We start from the raw sequence: 17,240 nt of genomic DNA, 5'->3' as shown, positions 1-17,240 counted from the left end.
AGCGTCTCCTCCCAACTCCTTGCTTCATAGTGGAGCATGCGGCGGGGGACAGTGGGACAGGATAATAGGTATGGCATACATAGAATATACCGCTGGAGCCTCCTATCAGCTTGCATTCCACTGACCGAATGCCATGACATCGTTTGGTCATGTTGTAGCTGTTTTCGTTCTGATCCAAGGTCAGATATGCCAGATCACCAGTGAGGCTCAATTAAGAGATTACGCCCTCAAATAAACAAGCGCTTGGAGAAACGTTACTTGCTCACAACCCATGTGCATCCTGATTGGTGATGCTGCAGTGGTCAGTTGAATGGAACTGGATGTAATTTGGTCAGGAGACCATTGGACTAACTTGTACTAGAAAAATGGAATATAATGATTATAGTTTTTATTAGATTATCACATGGACCACGCTTTTATTTTTTTGTGGGGGTAAGTGAGACAACAGTTTTAAACTGCAACTTTTGTAACAGGTGACTTTTCAGAAGAAGTTGTTGTGCATACACATGAGGAATAACACTATTTCTGTCCACTATATCACTTGTATCCTTAATTTTTGCCAGTTTTCCACTGTGCAGGTCCTAATTACTAGAAGCTGCAGCAGCTTCTCTGTGGGTCCGTGCCTCTGTCTCCCTCCAGATCCTTTTTCCTTCTCTGTAATCTGATCCCTCATTGAAGACATATCTAAAGATGGATTTGAGCAGTTTTCAAGAGTGAAAGATCAGTGCTGGCGACAATTAAAGTTCTGGCTTCTTTCTCTGCCAAAGTTGATCAGTCATTATCAAAATTCTCAATTTGTAAGTAAAACCTGTATTCAGTGAAATTAAGGAAAGAGAGCGCACATAGGGCGATGAAAGTGATTTTCTGGGTGACAATACACGGTTAGTGCACTCACCTTTACAGGTTGTGAACAGTCACAACCCCTTGCAGAATGTGAAAGGAACCAGTGGTTGCTGCAGACTCCCGTAGATACCAATGTCACAAAGGAGGAAGAAAAAGACCGGGTTTTTCAATGTATCTGCGCTGACCACAAAAGGACAGAAATATTCTTCATAGCTTTATTGTGCCGACACGTTTCGTGGCATATCTGCCACTTCGTCAGGGCCAAAGAATTACAGTATCTGATTACAGCAGTGGTTTTATACAAAACCTTCATGACACCACAATTACATGCAAAAAGACATCACTTCCTGTGGAAACACCCCCTCCAATGTCAAAATATCATACACCAGTCATGACAACTTTATATCAAGATCTAATCTCTGATAAAACACATCAAACATCTAAAAAAAAAATCAATCTTTTATTTGAAAAAGTGTATGAAACCTATAATCACTACATATTAAAATTTTATAAAAATAGAGTTGACTAGAATCAAACCCACAGATTTTAGGCAAGCCAGAACACTTAAGGCTTCCCATTACCATCATACTATCTCTCCACTTGTTAGGAATGGTTGTGGTTTTATAGAAGACCTTCATGACATCACAAACAGACAAAACATCACTTCCTGTGAAAACGCCCCCTCCAATGTTAAAATGTCATACGTCAGTCACGATAACTTTATATCAAAATATAACCTCTGATAAAACACATTGAACATCTAAACAATCAGTCTTTCATTTAAAAAATGTATGAAACCTATAATAAATATATATTAAAATTTTATAAAGATAGAATGACTGGTCTCCAACCCACAGGTTTTAGGCAAGCCGGAAGCCTGTATGCTATCTCTCCACTTGCAAGGAATGGTTATGTAATTTGGAATTAACCGATTGTTTGGTAAAATTCCCACTAGGTGTCCGACATCCAATAACGGACCCCCACGTGAGAACGCTGACCCGCCAGGTCAGGGAAGGAAATCCGTCGGGCCGCTAGGGACAAAGAAACATGAGAGACAGCTTATCAAAAAAGATCTACCAACTCATTGAGGCCTTTAGGATGAATGGTATCTAGTTTATATATCCAATACAGTTCTTTCTTATTTAGACACTGTATTCTGTTTGGGGTATCTACTCGTATATGATCTATAGGTGTAACTCGTAGTGAGGCTTTATTCCCGTGTTTTTCAAAACAATGTCAAGACAAGCCATGTTTCAGATATCCTTTAGGCTGTGTGCCCACGTAGCGATTTTTAAGCGTTTTTGCCGTGATTTTTGGCGCGAAAACGTTGCGAAAACGTTTAAAAATCGTGTACAGAACGCCCCCCATGCATTCCTATGGCATTCCGCACATGCTGTGCTAATGCTGCGCTTTTTTCCGTGGCGGAATCGCATTGCGGAAAAAATCGCAGCATGCTCATTCTTTTGTGCGGAATCGCAAAGAATTGCCGCGATTCCGCACCCATAGGAATGCATGATAATCGCTTACTTCCCGCATGTGGCTATGCCCACCATGCGGGAAGTTAAGCGTCTCATGTGCGGTTGGTACCCACGGTGTGGAGGAAAGGAGACTGTCCTCCAGGCCCTGGGTACCATACCCCTGAAAAAAAAAGAATAAAAAATAAAAAATCGGGGTATATTTACCTTCCGACGTCCCGCGCTGCATTCCCGGCCTAGCGTTCCCAGTAATGCCTTGCGGCAAGGCCCTATGATGACGTGTCTCGCGTGACTCTAGTGATCTCGCGAGATCGCTATAGCAACGCGAGACTACGTCATCACAGGTCTCGCAAGGCATTACTGGGAACGCTGTGGCCCGGGATGGCAGCGCGAGACGCCGGAAGGTAAATATACCCCAATTTTTTTATTTTTTTTTTGCATTTTAACATCCTATCTTTTACTATTGATGCCGCATAGGCGGCCTCAATAGTAAAAACCTGGTCACACTTGTCAAACACTATGTTTGACGAGTGTGACTAACCTGTCAATCACTTTCCAAGCAATGCTTCAAATCGCTTGGAAAGTGCTTGAATATCGCACGCGAAAATCGCGGCAAAATCGCGATCATAATCGCGGTAAAATCGCGGTGAAATCGCGCGGGGAAAAAACCGCGCGATTTCTGGGAAGGAGTCCGGTTTTCAGTGAGCGTTTTCAAACGCTACGTGGGCACATAGCCTTAGAGATATTGTGTCTATGTGAATTCATCCTTGGATGTAGAGGCTGTGTAGTGCGTCCCACATATTGTTTCCCACAGCAACAATCAATTAGATAAATCACAAAACTGGATTTACATGTTAGCTTAAAATTAATGTCGTATACGTTATCATTATCACTATTTGAATAAAAGGTATTTACATTATCACTGATCCATAAACAACACAAGCAGTTTTTGTTTTTACATTTAAAGGAACCTCTTATGTGCTTCTGTAAGGTACTTTTTCCTGCATTCAGGGCTTTTTTGTCTCCCACATCCCTAATTCTACTAGGGGCTAAAATCTTTTTTAGGGATGGCGCCCTCCTAAAGGTAACAACTGGTCTAGTTGGTAATACTTTCTGACAGACTGGGTCATTTAGTAGGACCTTCCAATGCTTCTGTATTATGTTCCTGATAGTGCCATTTTGGGAAGAAAAGGTTGTGATGAAATTAGTGGTATAGTATTCATCTGTAGATTTTTTATTTTCTGTCCCATGTATTAAACTACTTTCTGAAATTCCCTTAGCCTCTGAGTATGTTTTTTTTTTACTAATTTTTTAAGGTATTCACGCTCTAAAAATCTCTCTCTTAGACATTTACTTTGTTCCTTATAATCTTTTAGTAAGGTGCAATTTTTCCTTATTCGTTGATCCTGATTTTTTGGTACGTTTGTCAACCATTTGTTGTAATGGTTACTTTTGTAGTATACATAGCTGTTGGCATCAACTTTTTTGAAAAAATTCCTTGTTATTATTTTACCTTTACCATCATGTTTTATCGTTAAATCCAAAAAGTTGATCTCCATTTTACTAATCTCAGGTGTTAATTCAATTCCCCAATTATTGCACATGATAATCTCCAGGATCTCAGATACTGTGTTCCTATGATTATTATAAAATATTAAAATATCGTCTATAAAACGCTTATAAATGATATCATCCCTGAATGTATTATTAAAAACATGCCAGGACTCGAAGGTGGCCATGAATAAATTTACATACGTAGACGCCACCCTCGAGCCCATGGCCATGCCCCATTTCTGATGGTAAACCTTCCCCTCAAACGTGAAATAATTATTATTCAAAATTAAGGACATGCCTCTCATAATGAAATCCTTTTGAGTTACTGGGATCCTATCATCACCAGCAACAAACAGTTCAAAACATTCTAGACCTATCACATGGTCAATATTCGTATACAGTCCTGTTACATCCATAGATATAAATAAATAGGACTCCTCCCACCTGATGTTCTCAATGGTTTGAATTAAATGTGTTGAATCTCTTAAAAAACTTTTCAACTGGCTGACTTTGGGATTCATTATTCCATCTATATATGCTGCTAAATTTGAGGTCAGTGCACCAATCCCGGAGATGATTGGGCGTCCTGGAGGGTTTAAAATGTTTTTGCGCAGCTTGGGAAGATGGTATAAGAATGCCATTGCTGGATCTTTCACGCTCAAAAAATCCTTCTCTTGTTTGTTCAAAATCCCCAATGACCCAGCATCTTTGATTAACTCATTGTATGTGCGGATGGACTTATTATATGTGTCCATATTGGGTAGCCCATATGTACTAGTATCTGAAAGTATGCGGTACGCCTCTTCTAGATAGGTGTTTCTATCTTGAATGGGTATCCCCCCCCCCCCCCCCTTATCCGCCGCTCTTATAATGATATCCCTGTTGTTTTTCAGGGTGGAAATGGCCTTCCATTCCAACTCAGTGAGGTTACCACCGGATTTTTTTTTCTCACTGTTTTCAGTGAAGACAGACTATCATGACTGTTGTCGGATGGCTGGGACCAGGGGCTCCTTCCCTGTCTCTAACGCCAGAGGCACCCTAGCTCACCCTGTTCCCCTGATTATTTCTGATGGTGAAGACACTGGGGCCACGTACCTTGCCTTAGCTCTTGAATCCGCCCTAAGTCTGTCCCCTTCCCCCACCCAGGGAAGAGGGGAGTAATAGCGTACCGTAATACACCAAACAGACTAACAAGGTTATATGAACAGGGGTGACGAAAAATACCAAACATACAAATATACACATACAAATAACAGAGGGATGCATCAGAGAGTGTAGGATGGGGGTAAACCAAAGTAGGAGAAGGAAGGAACACACTGAAAACCTAGCAACAGTCACAGATAAATCCACAAAATGCCTTCTCCAACAACAGCCACTAACAACAACCTTCAGCCAAGCAACAAAAGCTAACTCTTACAATGAGTACTAGCCAAGACCCAGATTACTTATGAGATGGGAGTGGCACACAGTGCACCGCTGAGAGCCTAAACTCTCCAGGAGCTCTCAACTGAGCAGATTAACCCAGGCATGGCAAAAGAAATGTACACTGTTTAATACGAAGGTGAAGTGCTTCTAACTAGAGTTGAGCGACTTTGGTCGGATCGGGTTTCGTGAAACCCGAATGAAACAAAATTTGAGTCGGATGAAACTGGTCCGACTAGGGCAAAAAAAAGTCGGCGTTTCGTCCGAAACCCGACCCCAAAGCAAGTCGATGGGGAATAAAAGTCGGCATTGAGTGGATGAATGTCATCCGCTCAATGCCGACTTTTATTTCCCATTGACTTGCATTGGGGTCGGGTTTCGGACGAAACTCCCGACTTTTTTTGCCCTAGTCGGACCAGTTTCATCCGACTCAAATTTTGTTTCATTCGGGTTTCACGAAACCCGATCCGACCAAAGTCGCTCAACTCTACTTCTAACCAGTGCAGGAGTAGGAGAAATCAGACGCTGCGGCCTTCTGGCTCCTCTCTTGCGGTAAACCCGTGACACAGACGTTCCAGTTACTGAGATAGGAGATAACGGCTGTGTAACGGGGTCTTCCAAGCTGGGGTACCTCATTCAGTACCACCCCGTGTTTTCGGATGTCCGCTTTGCGTTGGCTGGAGTCTGAATGGAGGACACTGGCTGGAATTCCTCTGAGTGCATGGGCGCATATAAAAGATCACTGCTTCTCCATGTATTTCCAGTCTGACAACACTTTACTCACAGGACACAGAATATATCACACAGATACAGAGGGCCGGCCAATAGACAAGCGTCAGGCCAGACATGCATTACAAAAGCAGCAGGTGGCCGGAGCCTGCGTATGTTTACTGTGGGAATTACAAAGGTAGGGGGAGGGCGGACACTGCTGATACATTAGGGACATGCATCTCACATGGAACCTATTATATATACATATAACTGCACAACATATTCTGGGTGCTGAGTGGTTCTGTAACACGGCTCCCCCTTTTCAGCGACGCGATCGGCATACACAGTCTGATCCTCAACGGATCGGTTTGGGGATGACCAAAGTTTATGGGGTTGGTACAAGTTCTGTTTGTCGACTTAGTCCATCGGATGGTGAAGTCCAGAGGTTGTAGGGCTAAACTCCACCGCAGCAATCTGGCGTTGTCTCCGGAGACCCGATTAAGCTAGACTACGGGATTATGGTCCGTTAGGAGGGAAAACTGTTGTCCATACAAATATGGTTGCAACTTCTTGAGTGCCCATACTACCGCCAGGCACTCCTTCTCAATGGCCGCATAGCTTACTTCACGGGGCAGTAGTTTCCGACTCAGGTAAGCTACCGGGTGTTCTTGGCCGTCCGGCCCGACTTGGCTCAGTACTGCCCCCAATCCAAACATAGAAGCGTCTGTGTGAACAAGGAAACGTTTAGTTGGATCGGGTGCGGCCAATACAGGGGTATTGGTGAGGGCGTCCTTTAGTTGGCGGAAGGCTTCCTCACACTCTGAGCTCCAGGTTACCTGGCGGGGTTGGTTCTTACGGGTCAGATCAGTGAGGGGCTTGGCTATGCTGCTGTAATTGGGAACGAATTTCCTGTAATACCCCGCTGTCCCTAGAAACGCCATGACCTGGGTTTTAGTGCGTGGGATGGGCCATTTGGCTATGGCCTCAATCTTGGCTGGTTCTGGTCGCTGTTTCCCACTTCCCACCCAGTGCCCTAAATACTGAACCTCTGCTTTGCCCACGTGACACTTGTTTGGATTCAGGGTGATTCCGGCCTGGTGGATCCTGTCCAATACTGTCTCTAGGTGATTTAGATGCTCTTCCCATGTCGTACTGTAGATGGCGATGTCGTCCAGGTAGGCACAAGCATAGTCCTGGAGACCATCCAGAAGCCGGTCAGCCAGCCGTTGGAAGGTCGCCGGGGCATTCTTCATCCCAAATGGCATAACTCGAAACTGGAATAAGCCGAACGGGGTGACAAATGCCGACTTGGGAATAGCGTCAGGACTAAGGGGAATCTGCCAGTAGCCTTTGCATAGATCGATGGTGGTCAAATACTTTGCCCCCACCAGCCGGTCTAACAACTCATCCACACGCGGCATGGGATATGCATCCGTCACTGTTTTCTCATTGAGCTTAAGATAGTCTACACAAAACCGTGTAGTCCCATCCTTCTTGGGCACTAACACTACGGGGGATGCCCAGGGACTATCTGACTCTTCAATGACCCCTAAATGCAGCATCTCTTGTCGCATCCCCTCTCATACAGACTCAGGGACGTGGAAGGGGTTTTGTCGCAGGGGGGTCTGATCCTGGGTCTCAACCTTGTGTTGTGCCAGGCGAGTGTACCCCGGTCTCTCTGAAAACATCCTCTGTCGCAGCCTCAACAACGCCTCCGCCTGCTCTCTCTCCCGGGGGCCTAGGTCTTCGCCCAAGTGTACCTGGTCCCATGTTTTAGACTGAGTCCTTTCCCCTAAGACATCCGGCAAGGGACGTCCAGCTAAATCCTCTGCTTCATGTGCACAGATGGCCACTACCTCTTCAGGGCGCTCCCGGTAGGGCTTCAGCATATTCACGTGGAACATGCGGATAACCCTGGGGTCGTTACAATCGGCGACATTATAGGTTGTGTCAGCTATTTTCCCCACTACCTGGTAGGGCCCCTGCCATGCAGCTTGAAACTTATTCTGCTTAGTAGGCTCTAACACCAGGACCTTCTGTCCTATTTCCAAAGTGCGCTCTCTGGCCCTCCGATCGTACCATAAGCGCTGGTGCCGCTGTGTCACCTGCAGGTTCTCACGTACAACCTGGGTCAGCTCCTGTAGGCGGTCCCGGAATTCCAGCACATAGGGTACAATAGGTACCCCTTCTATGAGGCCCTCCCCTTCCCAGTGTTCCAGCACTAAGTCTAGGGGTCCCCTTACCCGTCTCCTGTATACCAGCTCGAACAGGGAGAACCCCGTGGATTCTTGGGGCACCTCCCGATAGGCAAACAGGAGGTGTGGCAGAATTTCTCCCAGTCCCTGTAGGTCCTGGTAAAAGTCCCAATGAGCTGTTTTAATGTCCCGTTAAAGCGTTCACACAACCCATTGGTTTGCGGGTGGTATGGGGCGATTCTAATGGACTTTACGCTGCACAGCTTCCACAGTTGGTTGGTCACCTCTGCTGTAAACTGGGTACCCTGGTCCGAGATAATCTCCCGGGCAAATCCAACCCGTGAGAAAACCTGGAGCAGGGCGGCCACCACCGTCTCTGCCAGTATGTTAGGTAACGCAACAGCGTCTGGATACCGTGTGGCATAATCTACCACTGTCAATTTATACTTTTTCCCGGACGGACTGGGTTTGGCTAACGGCCCTATCAGATCGACCGCTACTCGGCTAAATGGTTCCTCCACAATGGGGAGGGGGCGTAATCTGGCCTTGCATCGATCCCCCCTCTTGCCAATGCGCTGACAACTGTCACAGGTCTGGCAGTACTGACGAACATCATAGGTTACCCCCGGCCAAAAGAAGTTTTGTGTCAGACGATGCCTGGTGCGACTGACGCCGAAGTGCCCGGCCAAGGGTATATCATGAGAGATTCGCAGTAACTCCTGCATATACTTCTTGGGAACTACCAGCTGTTGTTTTATAGTGGGGCTCGTCCCTGTGTGGTGCAGCTCTGTGATCCGGTAGAGGAGTCCCTGCTTCCATACAAACTGTTCCCCTTCCAGTACCCCTCTCCCCTCCTGTGCCTTCCCACGATATCCCTCTAATGAAGGATCCTCAAGTAACTCCCTCTTAAATTCATCTGGGGTGGCCCAAGAAATGTGTCTGGCTATGGGAATACGTGTAGGGCTGGAATGTCTTACCTGGGCCTCTGAGTGTGATTCCGCCTCCGCAGCTCGAGCTTGTCTCCGGGTGGTCACAGGATATGTCTCAGCCAGAGGGGCCACCGAGAATGCAGACAACATGGGCCCCAAGTCATTTCCCAGCAAGACGTCTGCAGGCAAATCCTCCATCAAGCCGACCTCAACAAGGCCATCCCCGACTCCCCAGTTCAGGTGAATCCTGGCAGTGGGTAGTCGATATATGGCTCCCCCTGCTACACGGACTGCCACTGTCCGGTCCGTCTTCTCTTGGTCCCGGACGAGATGAGGCTTCACAAGGGTCAAAGTTGCCCCGGAATCTTAGTCTCTGCATACGTTTCCCATTAACCCACACGACTTGTCGATGGTGTTGTCGATTATCTGCCCGGGCTGCCTGCACGGGGTCTACTTCATGCAGCACTTCCTCCATCTCTTCCACCCCTTGGTTAATCGTAGCCCCAATGCCGGGTCAGCTTCGCCTTGGTAGCAGTGTACAGCAGCCCGGCTGAAGGTAGCTGTTCCCGCCTTTGGCCACTGGATATGCTGAGTCCGGTTGGGGCATTGTCTTTGAAGGTGGCCCAGCTGATGACAGGTGTGGCATCGCGCCCCAGGGGGACTGTTGTAGGCCGGGTTTCTAGCTGGTCCCCCTACAATCTTCGGTGGTTTGGGGCCCTCCAGGTTCATGGGCGGGCCCCTAGTGACCACCTTGATCCGGACAACTGCGGCCTCCTGGCATCATGATGTTCATCGGCCAGACGAGCAGCTTCCTCAAGAGTCGTTGGCCGCCTGTCCCGAAGCCATTCCTGTGTCTCGGGGTTTAGTCCATTAAAGAATCGTTCTAACAGGAAGAGCTGGAGGATGTCCTCCTTAGTGGTTGCTTGGCTCCCTTGTACCCACTGTAGCAGTGACCGCCGTAATTTACAGGCCCATTCAGCGTGGGTATCGGTTACTCGTTTTATAAGTCCGACGAACTTTTGGCGGTAGGCCTCTGGTGTCAACGCATACCGGGCCAAGATCACTTCTTTGATCCGCTCATAGTCCATACAGTCCTCATCAGGTACCGTGCGATAGGCGTCCGCTGCCCGGCCTGTCAGCTTGCTGGCCAGAATCTGAACCCGTTCCTCCGGCTTTACTTGATGAAGAGCACACTGCCGCTCAAAGTCCTGCAGAAAGCCATCAATGTCTTCCTGTGCCTCCCCGAACTGTCGGAAGGCATTGTACTGGATCTTTTTGTAGCTTACTGTTGAAGGTACCTGGTCGAAGGCCAGAGCTCCCCCTGCTCGCTGACTCTCCTCTCTCCGCTCTGCCATCTCCATCTTGGCCAGCTCCACTTTGGTCCGCTCTGCCATCTCCATCTTGGCTAGCTCTATCCTGGTCCGCTCGGCCATCTTTTCCTTCAGATCAGTACGCACATCAGCCATCACTTCTCGTATAATCTCTACTGCAGGGTTTGGGCCATAGAACACCAGTCTGTTCTTTACCTCCCTCTGGAATTCGGTCTCCTCCACATTCACATTGGGGGACGCTGCACTGTCGTGTTCCATGATGACTGCTATCAAATCCGCTTTTGTTTTGTTGCTGGCGATCAACCCTCGGGCTTCCACCAGGTCTTTTAAGGTAGTCCTCTTTAACTTCTGGTAATTATTTTCCATTTCTTTCCTTTCCTCCTGTAGAAGGGGTATCAAATTCCACTGCTGCCACCAGTGTAATGTGGTCTTCCAAGCTGGGGTACCTCTTTCAGTACCACCCCGTGTTTTCGGAGGTCCGCTCTGCGTTGGCTGGAATCTGAATGAAGGATGCTGGCTGGAATTCCTCTGAGTGCATGGGCGCATATAAAAGATCACTGCTTCTCCATGTATTTCCAGTCTGACAACACTTTACTCACAGGACACAGAATATATCACACAAATACAGAGGGGCGGCCAATAGACAAGCGTCAGGCCAGACATGCATTACAAAAGCAGCAGGTGGCCGGAGCCTGCGTATGTTTACTGTGGGAATTACAAAGGTAGGGGGAGGGCGGACACTGCTGATACATTAGGGACATGCATCTCACATGGAACCTATTATATATACATATAACTGCACAACATATTCTGGGTGCTGAGTGGTTCTGTAACAGGCTGCTTCTGATAAGATTTTATGTAGGTCGGTGAAGGACGGAGAAGCTCTAGCTCCTCCTGCCTCATCTACATAGGAGATGGCAACTGCTACTGATACAATTCCATCTCAGTAATGATAGAGTCTGTCTTCACTGAATACAGATTTTACCTAAGAATTGAGAATTTTGATAATGACTGATCAATTCTGGCAGAGAAAGAAATATATTTCTCTGATAATATTTATTACAAAGTTGCTTACTTTTATGTGCGCTATTCATTTATGAAACTAAAATTAAACCGACTGTTATACTTTAAGGAAAATTTGATAACTGGTTAAAGCATATTTCTTTGATAAGATCTATTAGGCTGTGTTCACACACAGAGCTTTTTTCCGCGTTTTTCACTCGGATTTACAAAAAAATCTGCGGGAAAAACGCGAAAAAGAAGCTTCCCATTCATTTTAATGCATTTTGCACTTTTTGTGCATATTGATGGGTTTTTTACCTCAAAAAAACGCTTTGCGGTAAAAAAACGCAGCATGCTCATTAATTTTGCGGTAAATTCTGCATTTCTGGCTATTTTATATGTATCTGAGGACGTGCAGAAAGAATTGCTGCAAAAACGCGCAAAAATTGCAGAAAACCGCGCGGAAAAAAACGCGCGTTTACTGGGAAGGAGTCCTGTTTTTATGCAGAAATTTTCTGCATACATGTGCACACAGCCTTACAATGTTTCTTATCTTTTATTGTACTGTTGATTTGTGAAACATTTTAAATAGTATTCTATAAAGATTACAGATAACTGTCACATACATCAAGTAAAACTAACAATGATGACATTTGTCACAGTGTTTGAAAGTTTACAAGTACAAAATCCTTAACTTCCATGCTTCTTGTACCATCTTGAACCCATCGTTAAATTCTTTTTTTTCTTACAGATTTAATGTTAACATCCTTTAAGCCATATGTATTGGTGTTATTTTCCAGGGCAATACTGTGAGAGCTGCAATTCTGGGCACGCTTGTTCTTGATGGAGAATCAGTCTACAGCTTGACAGCCAATCCAATCTTCTTACTTCTGGCCAGAATAATCCTTGTGAACCTCAGGAATAAACTCTCGGCATTCCAGGTAAGAAATGATCTGCACCTGTTTACGTGCCCAGCATGGACAAGTTCTTGTCACTCATATATGAAGAAAATGTGACAGATTTTTAAATGCATTTTAGTTTATAGCTTTATTTCAAGTTATTCTATATTATATTGTTACTTTAAGGGGTGGTCCAAAGGCAAAAGTAAATTTTATCTTAGTCCCTATCTATTTGCTTTAAAAAATTTTTACTGTTCCCTAACTAACTCTCTACTTGCTAGCTAGTCTATTTTTTTTTACTTCCTGTTTAATGACAATTCGTTTGGGAGCCCCCAGTCACCCTGGGTTACTCGATCGAAGCGTCATCAGAGCAGGGGGCAGAGGGTGCGGTCAATGTCATAGCCTCAGCTCCCTTCCTGAAACAATGCGTTGTCAATGACACTCATTTCAGGAGCAGTGCCTTGTGCACAGTGACAGCGCCCACTCTTGTTGCCTCAGATCTGCAGTAATGAGCCGGAAACACAGCTGTGTTACAATACCCGGCGTGCAGGAGATCAGTGCGGCCCCCGTTGGTGATGTCACTGGCCTCTGTGGAGTATTGTTACACCGCTGTGTTGCCAATTACTGCATCATCTGCTTTTAACAACCACTGGGTTGATGAACTCTCCGCCTGTGGCTGTTAACCTGATAAACACCGCTGTCAATCTCTGACAGCCGCATATAACGAGCACTAGCAGGGGAGTGCATAATTTTATGTGCCCATTGACGTGCCTGTTGTCATGATCCAGGTTGGATATGACAGAGTAAATGCACAAAGTAACCTTTTTCTTTTTTTCCTTTGGCTGTGTGCCAAAGGTGGTTTTTCCCCCGGTGGCCATTAGGGTCATTGCACTGTGGTGATTTCAGTTGTAGTTTTTCCCCCGGTGGCCATTTGGGTCATTGCACTCTGGTTACCTTAGTTTGTGCACGTAATTTTGTTACAGGTGTGAGTGCTCTATAAGAGAGTATCAGGTGTGTTAATCACTGTTGGTGATAAGGTCCTCATTTGCAAGCAAGCCTGGGTGAAGGATGGAGCTAAAGGAGAGTCACGGGCAGCTCAGTGAGAGTCCGGGAGTGTCAGCTATGGTGTCTGCAAGGAGGGCTGGCATGGCATGGTGGAGTTGCAGTTATGGTGTCAGCAAGGAGTTCGTGCATGGATTGGTGGAGTGGCAGCTATGGTGTAGACCTGCATTCAAAATGCTGGACGTTGTTGCTGAGAGCTGGACTCAGGCATGCTGGACCCTTTGGCAGAAAAGCTGGACTCACTGGCAGGACTCTGTTTCTGGACAGCTGCACGCAGGTGTGGACTCTGTTTGCTCCAAGGCTGCACTATGGTGCTGAGAAGATCCGTTTCTGGACAGTGCACCCAGATGATGGACACGGTGGAGGAAAAGATGCACGCAGGTGGTGGGCTCTGTTGCTGGGAGCATAAGCAACAAAGCAAAGCTAAGTGGTGTTCCCCTGTTATGTCGCTTTTCCTTATGTGTGTTTAGTGCAGTGGTGGGATTAGTTTCCGTACCGACCAATTCCCTAGTGAGGGTTTAGGTGCAGGGCGAGTCAGGATTTTGAGGTTCCTGATCGGCGCCCGGTGCGGAACCAGCCTAGGGAACGCTAGGAGTGTATGGACACTGACTCAGGGGAGTGCAGGAGGTCTCCTCGTCTCCATTCCCTATCGCAGGGCCACCATTGTTATTGTTACCCAGGTTTTCCCCATTCCCTTTGTCTTATTGTATTAGTTACCGACCTGGGGACGTCGTCACATAGGACAATCACACGTGCCACGTCCTGTTGTATCAGTTACCGGCCTCCAGGACGGGGCACGTGACACCTGTGTCGTGATTGCGGGGCATTGATGGGTCTGCTGAAAACCCGTGTCTGTGTATACGTTATTCCTGTGAAAGCCAGCCGGTAGCTGGCGCTCACAGGAGTCCATGATGTTCACTGTACACAGCAATGCTGTAGCACTGGTATGTATAGCACAAGCGAAGAGATACAGTAAAAAGTGAAAAAAAAAATTTTAAAAATGTGTCGAAAAAATTTCAATTACACATATTTGGTATCACTGTGTTTATAAAAGTTCAAACAATCAAAATCTAAAATAAATTATTCCGACTAGTAAACGGCATAACAACAGAAATCATATAAACGACAGTATTACATATTTAACTGCTGAAACATTGAAATAAAATGTAATAAAAGGTGATAAAAACCATGTATCTACCAAATGATAGCCGTAAAAACGTCAGCTCAGGATGCAAAAAACTAAGTCCTCACACAACCCTATTTCCCAAAAACTTAAAATGTTATGGGTTTCATAAAAATGGCAACACAAGCAATTTTTTTCTTTTTACAAATTTCCAAATATTTTTTCACCACTTAAATAAAAAAATAAAAAACAAAAAAAAATATACATGTTTGCCTTCTGCGTAATTGTACTGACCTAGAAAATCATATTGCCACGTCAGATTTACCTTATGTAAATGGACAGTAGTGGACAGTGTAAATTAAAAAAAAAAAAAAAAAAAAAACAATTTTGGAATTGCACTTTTTTTTTTTTTTTTTTTTTTTTTTTTTACAATTTAGATGTACCGTATATACTTGAGCATAAGCCAACCCGAGTATAGCCAAGGCCCCTAATTTTGCTACACAAAAATGGGAAAACTTATTGACTCGTGTATAAGCCAAAGGTGGAAAATGTAGCAGCTACTGGTAAATTTCAAAAATAAAAATAGATACCAATAAAAGTCAAATTAATTGAGACATAAGTAGGTTAAATGTTTTTAAATGTCCATATTGAATCAGGATCCCCATATAATGCTCCATACAGTTCACGATGGGCCCCATAAAATGCTCCATACGAAATATGCCCCTTACAATGCTCCATAAAGTTCATGATGGGCCCCATAAGATGCTCCATACAAAAATTTGTCCCATAGAATTCTGCACAAAGGTTAATTATGGCCCCATAAGATGCTAATATTAAAATATGCCCTATATAATGCACAAAGGTTAATGAGGGCCCCATAAGTTGCTCCATATTAAAATATGCCCCATATAATGCTGTATAGAAGGTTAATGATGGCCCCATAAGATGCTCCATAGAATAATATGCCCTAATGCCCCATATGCTGCTCCATAAAGGTTGATGGCCCCATAAGATACTCCATAGAATAATATGCCCCATATGCTGCTCCATAAAGGTTGATGGCCCCATAAGATGCTCCATAGAATAATATGCCCGTTGTTATGAATGGGTCACTGAGGAGAAAAAAACAAAACAAGCTAAGTCACAGAAAACCAGAGAGGTTGGTAACTATGCAGATTGCAAATCCCTGATCCTAACCACACAACTAGCAGCAGCCGTGGAGCGTACCTACGATGATCCTAGACGCTTCGTCACAGCCGGAGAACTACATAAGCCTGAAGCAAGAAAAGGGGAAAACTAACTGCCCCAGAGCAGACCCCAAAGGAAAGACAGCCCTCACACATGTATTGACGGTGAAACAAGATGAAAGCACAAACACAGGTAGGAAAATAGGCTGAGCAACGATGGGGCCCAAACTAACTAGAAAGGATAGGAAAGGAAAGACACTGTCTGCAATCTGCAAAAAACCCTACAAAAATAATGTCCAACACTTCTGATAGCAAAATTAACCCTGAAGTCACTAGACTTCTCCCACTATATCAGCACTCTGAAATATTCTGAGACAGAGCAAAAAGAGGCCAATCTAATAAGGGACAAAAAGCAAATTGGCAAATACAGGTAAATAAGAGTGGAAATTCAGCACAGCCCCAGCCGGGGCTGGCTGACCACACAAAAAACTGAATAGACCAACAAAATCAAGTGTGAACATTAGCAGAAAAACTTAGCTTTAGATGACTGGAACAGAGCTGAAAACCAAGACCTGACAAGCCAGAAGGAATCACCAGCATCAGAATCGGGAGTCGGCTGTCTTAAATCCAGTCTGAGATTCCTGAGGTCCAATTGTCATCCTCATTATCAGGTGGCAGATCTCTACTGATTAAATCAGCCTCACTACCTCCTGTTACCACCAGAGGGAGCCTGGCAGGATGACTCACAACTGGTGGACCAGAAAATGAACTCACAACACCCCGTATGATGCTGCTGCGATTACAAAAAAAAAATGACATACTCACCTCTCGTCGCTGAGGTCCAGGTGCCGGTGTCCTGAGCAGGCGGGGACACTGGCATGCTATGGAGGCCAGGTGCCGGTGTCCCTGCTGGCTCAGGCCCCCGGCACTTGGGATATTCACCTGTCCCCATTCCACCGCGCGCTGCTCTGTCTTCCGTGTCTCTGCAGTGACTGTTCAGGCAGAGGGCGCGCACTAACCACGTCATCGCGCCCTCTGACCTGAACGTCACAGCTAGAGGACGCGGAAGACACAGAGGCGCGCGACGGTGGAACGGGAACTGGTGAATATCGCATGGCTCCCCCCGTCCTCCCCGTCATACTCACCCCCTCCTGGCGCGGTCTCTGCACTTCTTGCTTCTCCATCGTCCCGAGGCCGGCAGCTCCTTCCTGTGTTCAGCGGTCACGTGGTACCGCTCATTAAAGTAATGAATTTGCGCTCCACGCCTATGAGAGTGGAGTTGTGAGCATATTCATTACTTTAATGAGTAGTAGCATGTGACCACTGAACACAGGAAGAGCTGCTGGTGCTGGAAACCATCTGAGAATCAAGGAAATGTAGAGACCGCACTAGGAGGGGGTGAGTATGATGTGACAGCTGCCAACTCCTGCTGCTCCCCCTCCCCCCGCCAACCCCCTGGGACAATGACTCAAGTATAAGCCGAGAGGGGGCACTTTCAGCCTAAAAA

The 17,240-nt window shown here is 45.8% G+C and overlaps 1 protein-coding gene across 2 annotated transcripts in view; it reads left to right on the top strand.

Moving 5' to 3' along the window:
- The window catches only part of TTC27 (tetratricopeptide repeat domain 27), a 635,517-nt gene that overhangs the window by 87,315 nt on the left and 530,962 nt on the right, over positions 1-17,240 (top strand). For both annotated transcript variants that reach the window (XM_073557610.1, XM_073557609.1), the window contains one exon: positions 12,263-12,403. In XM_073557610.1, coding sequence (XP_073413711.1) covers positions 12,263-12,403 — 141 coding nt within the window. The remainder of the gene's footprint in view (positions 1-12,262; positions 12,404-17,240) is intronic.

The sequence above is a fragment of the Dendrobates tinctorius genome, unplaced genomic scaffold, assembly GCF_039654945.1.
Source record: "Dendrobates tinctorius isolate UK_male_01 unplaced genomic scaffold, ASM3965494v1 ptg000250l, whole genome shotgun sequence".
NCBI lineage: Eukaryota > Metazoa > Chordata > Amphibia > Anura > Dendrobatidae > Dendrobates > Dendrobates tinctorius.
This window is presented reverse-complemented; position numbering and strand designations above follow the sequence as displayed.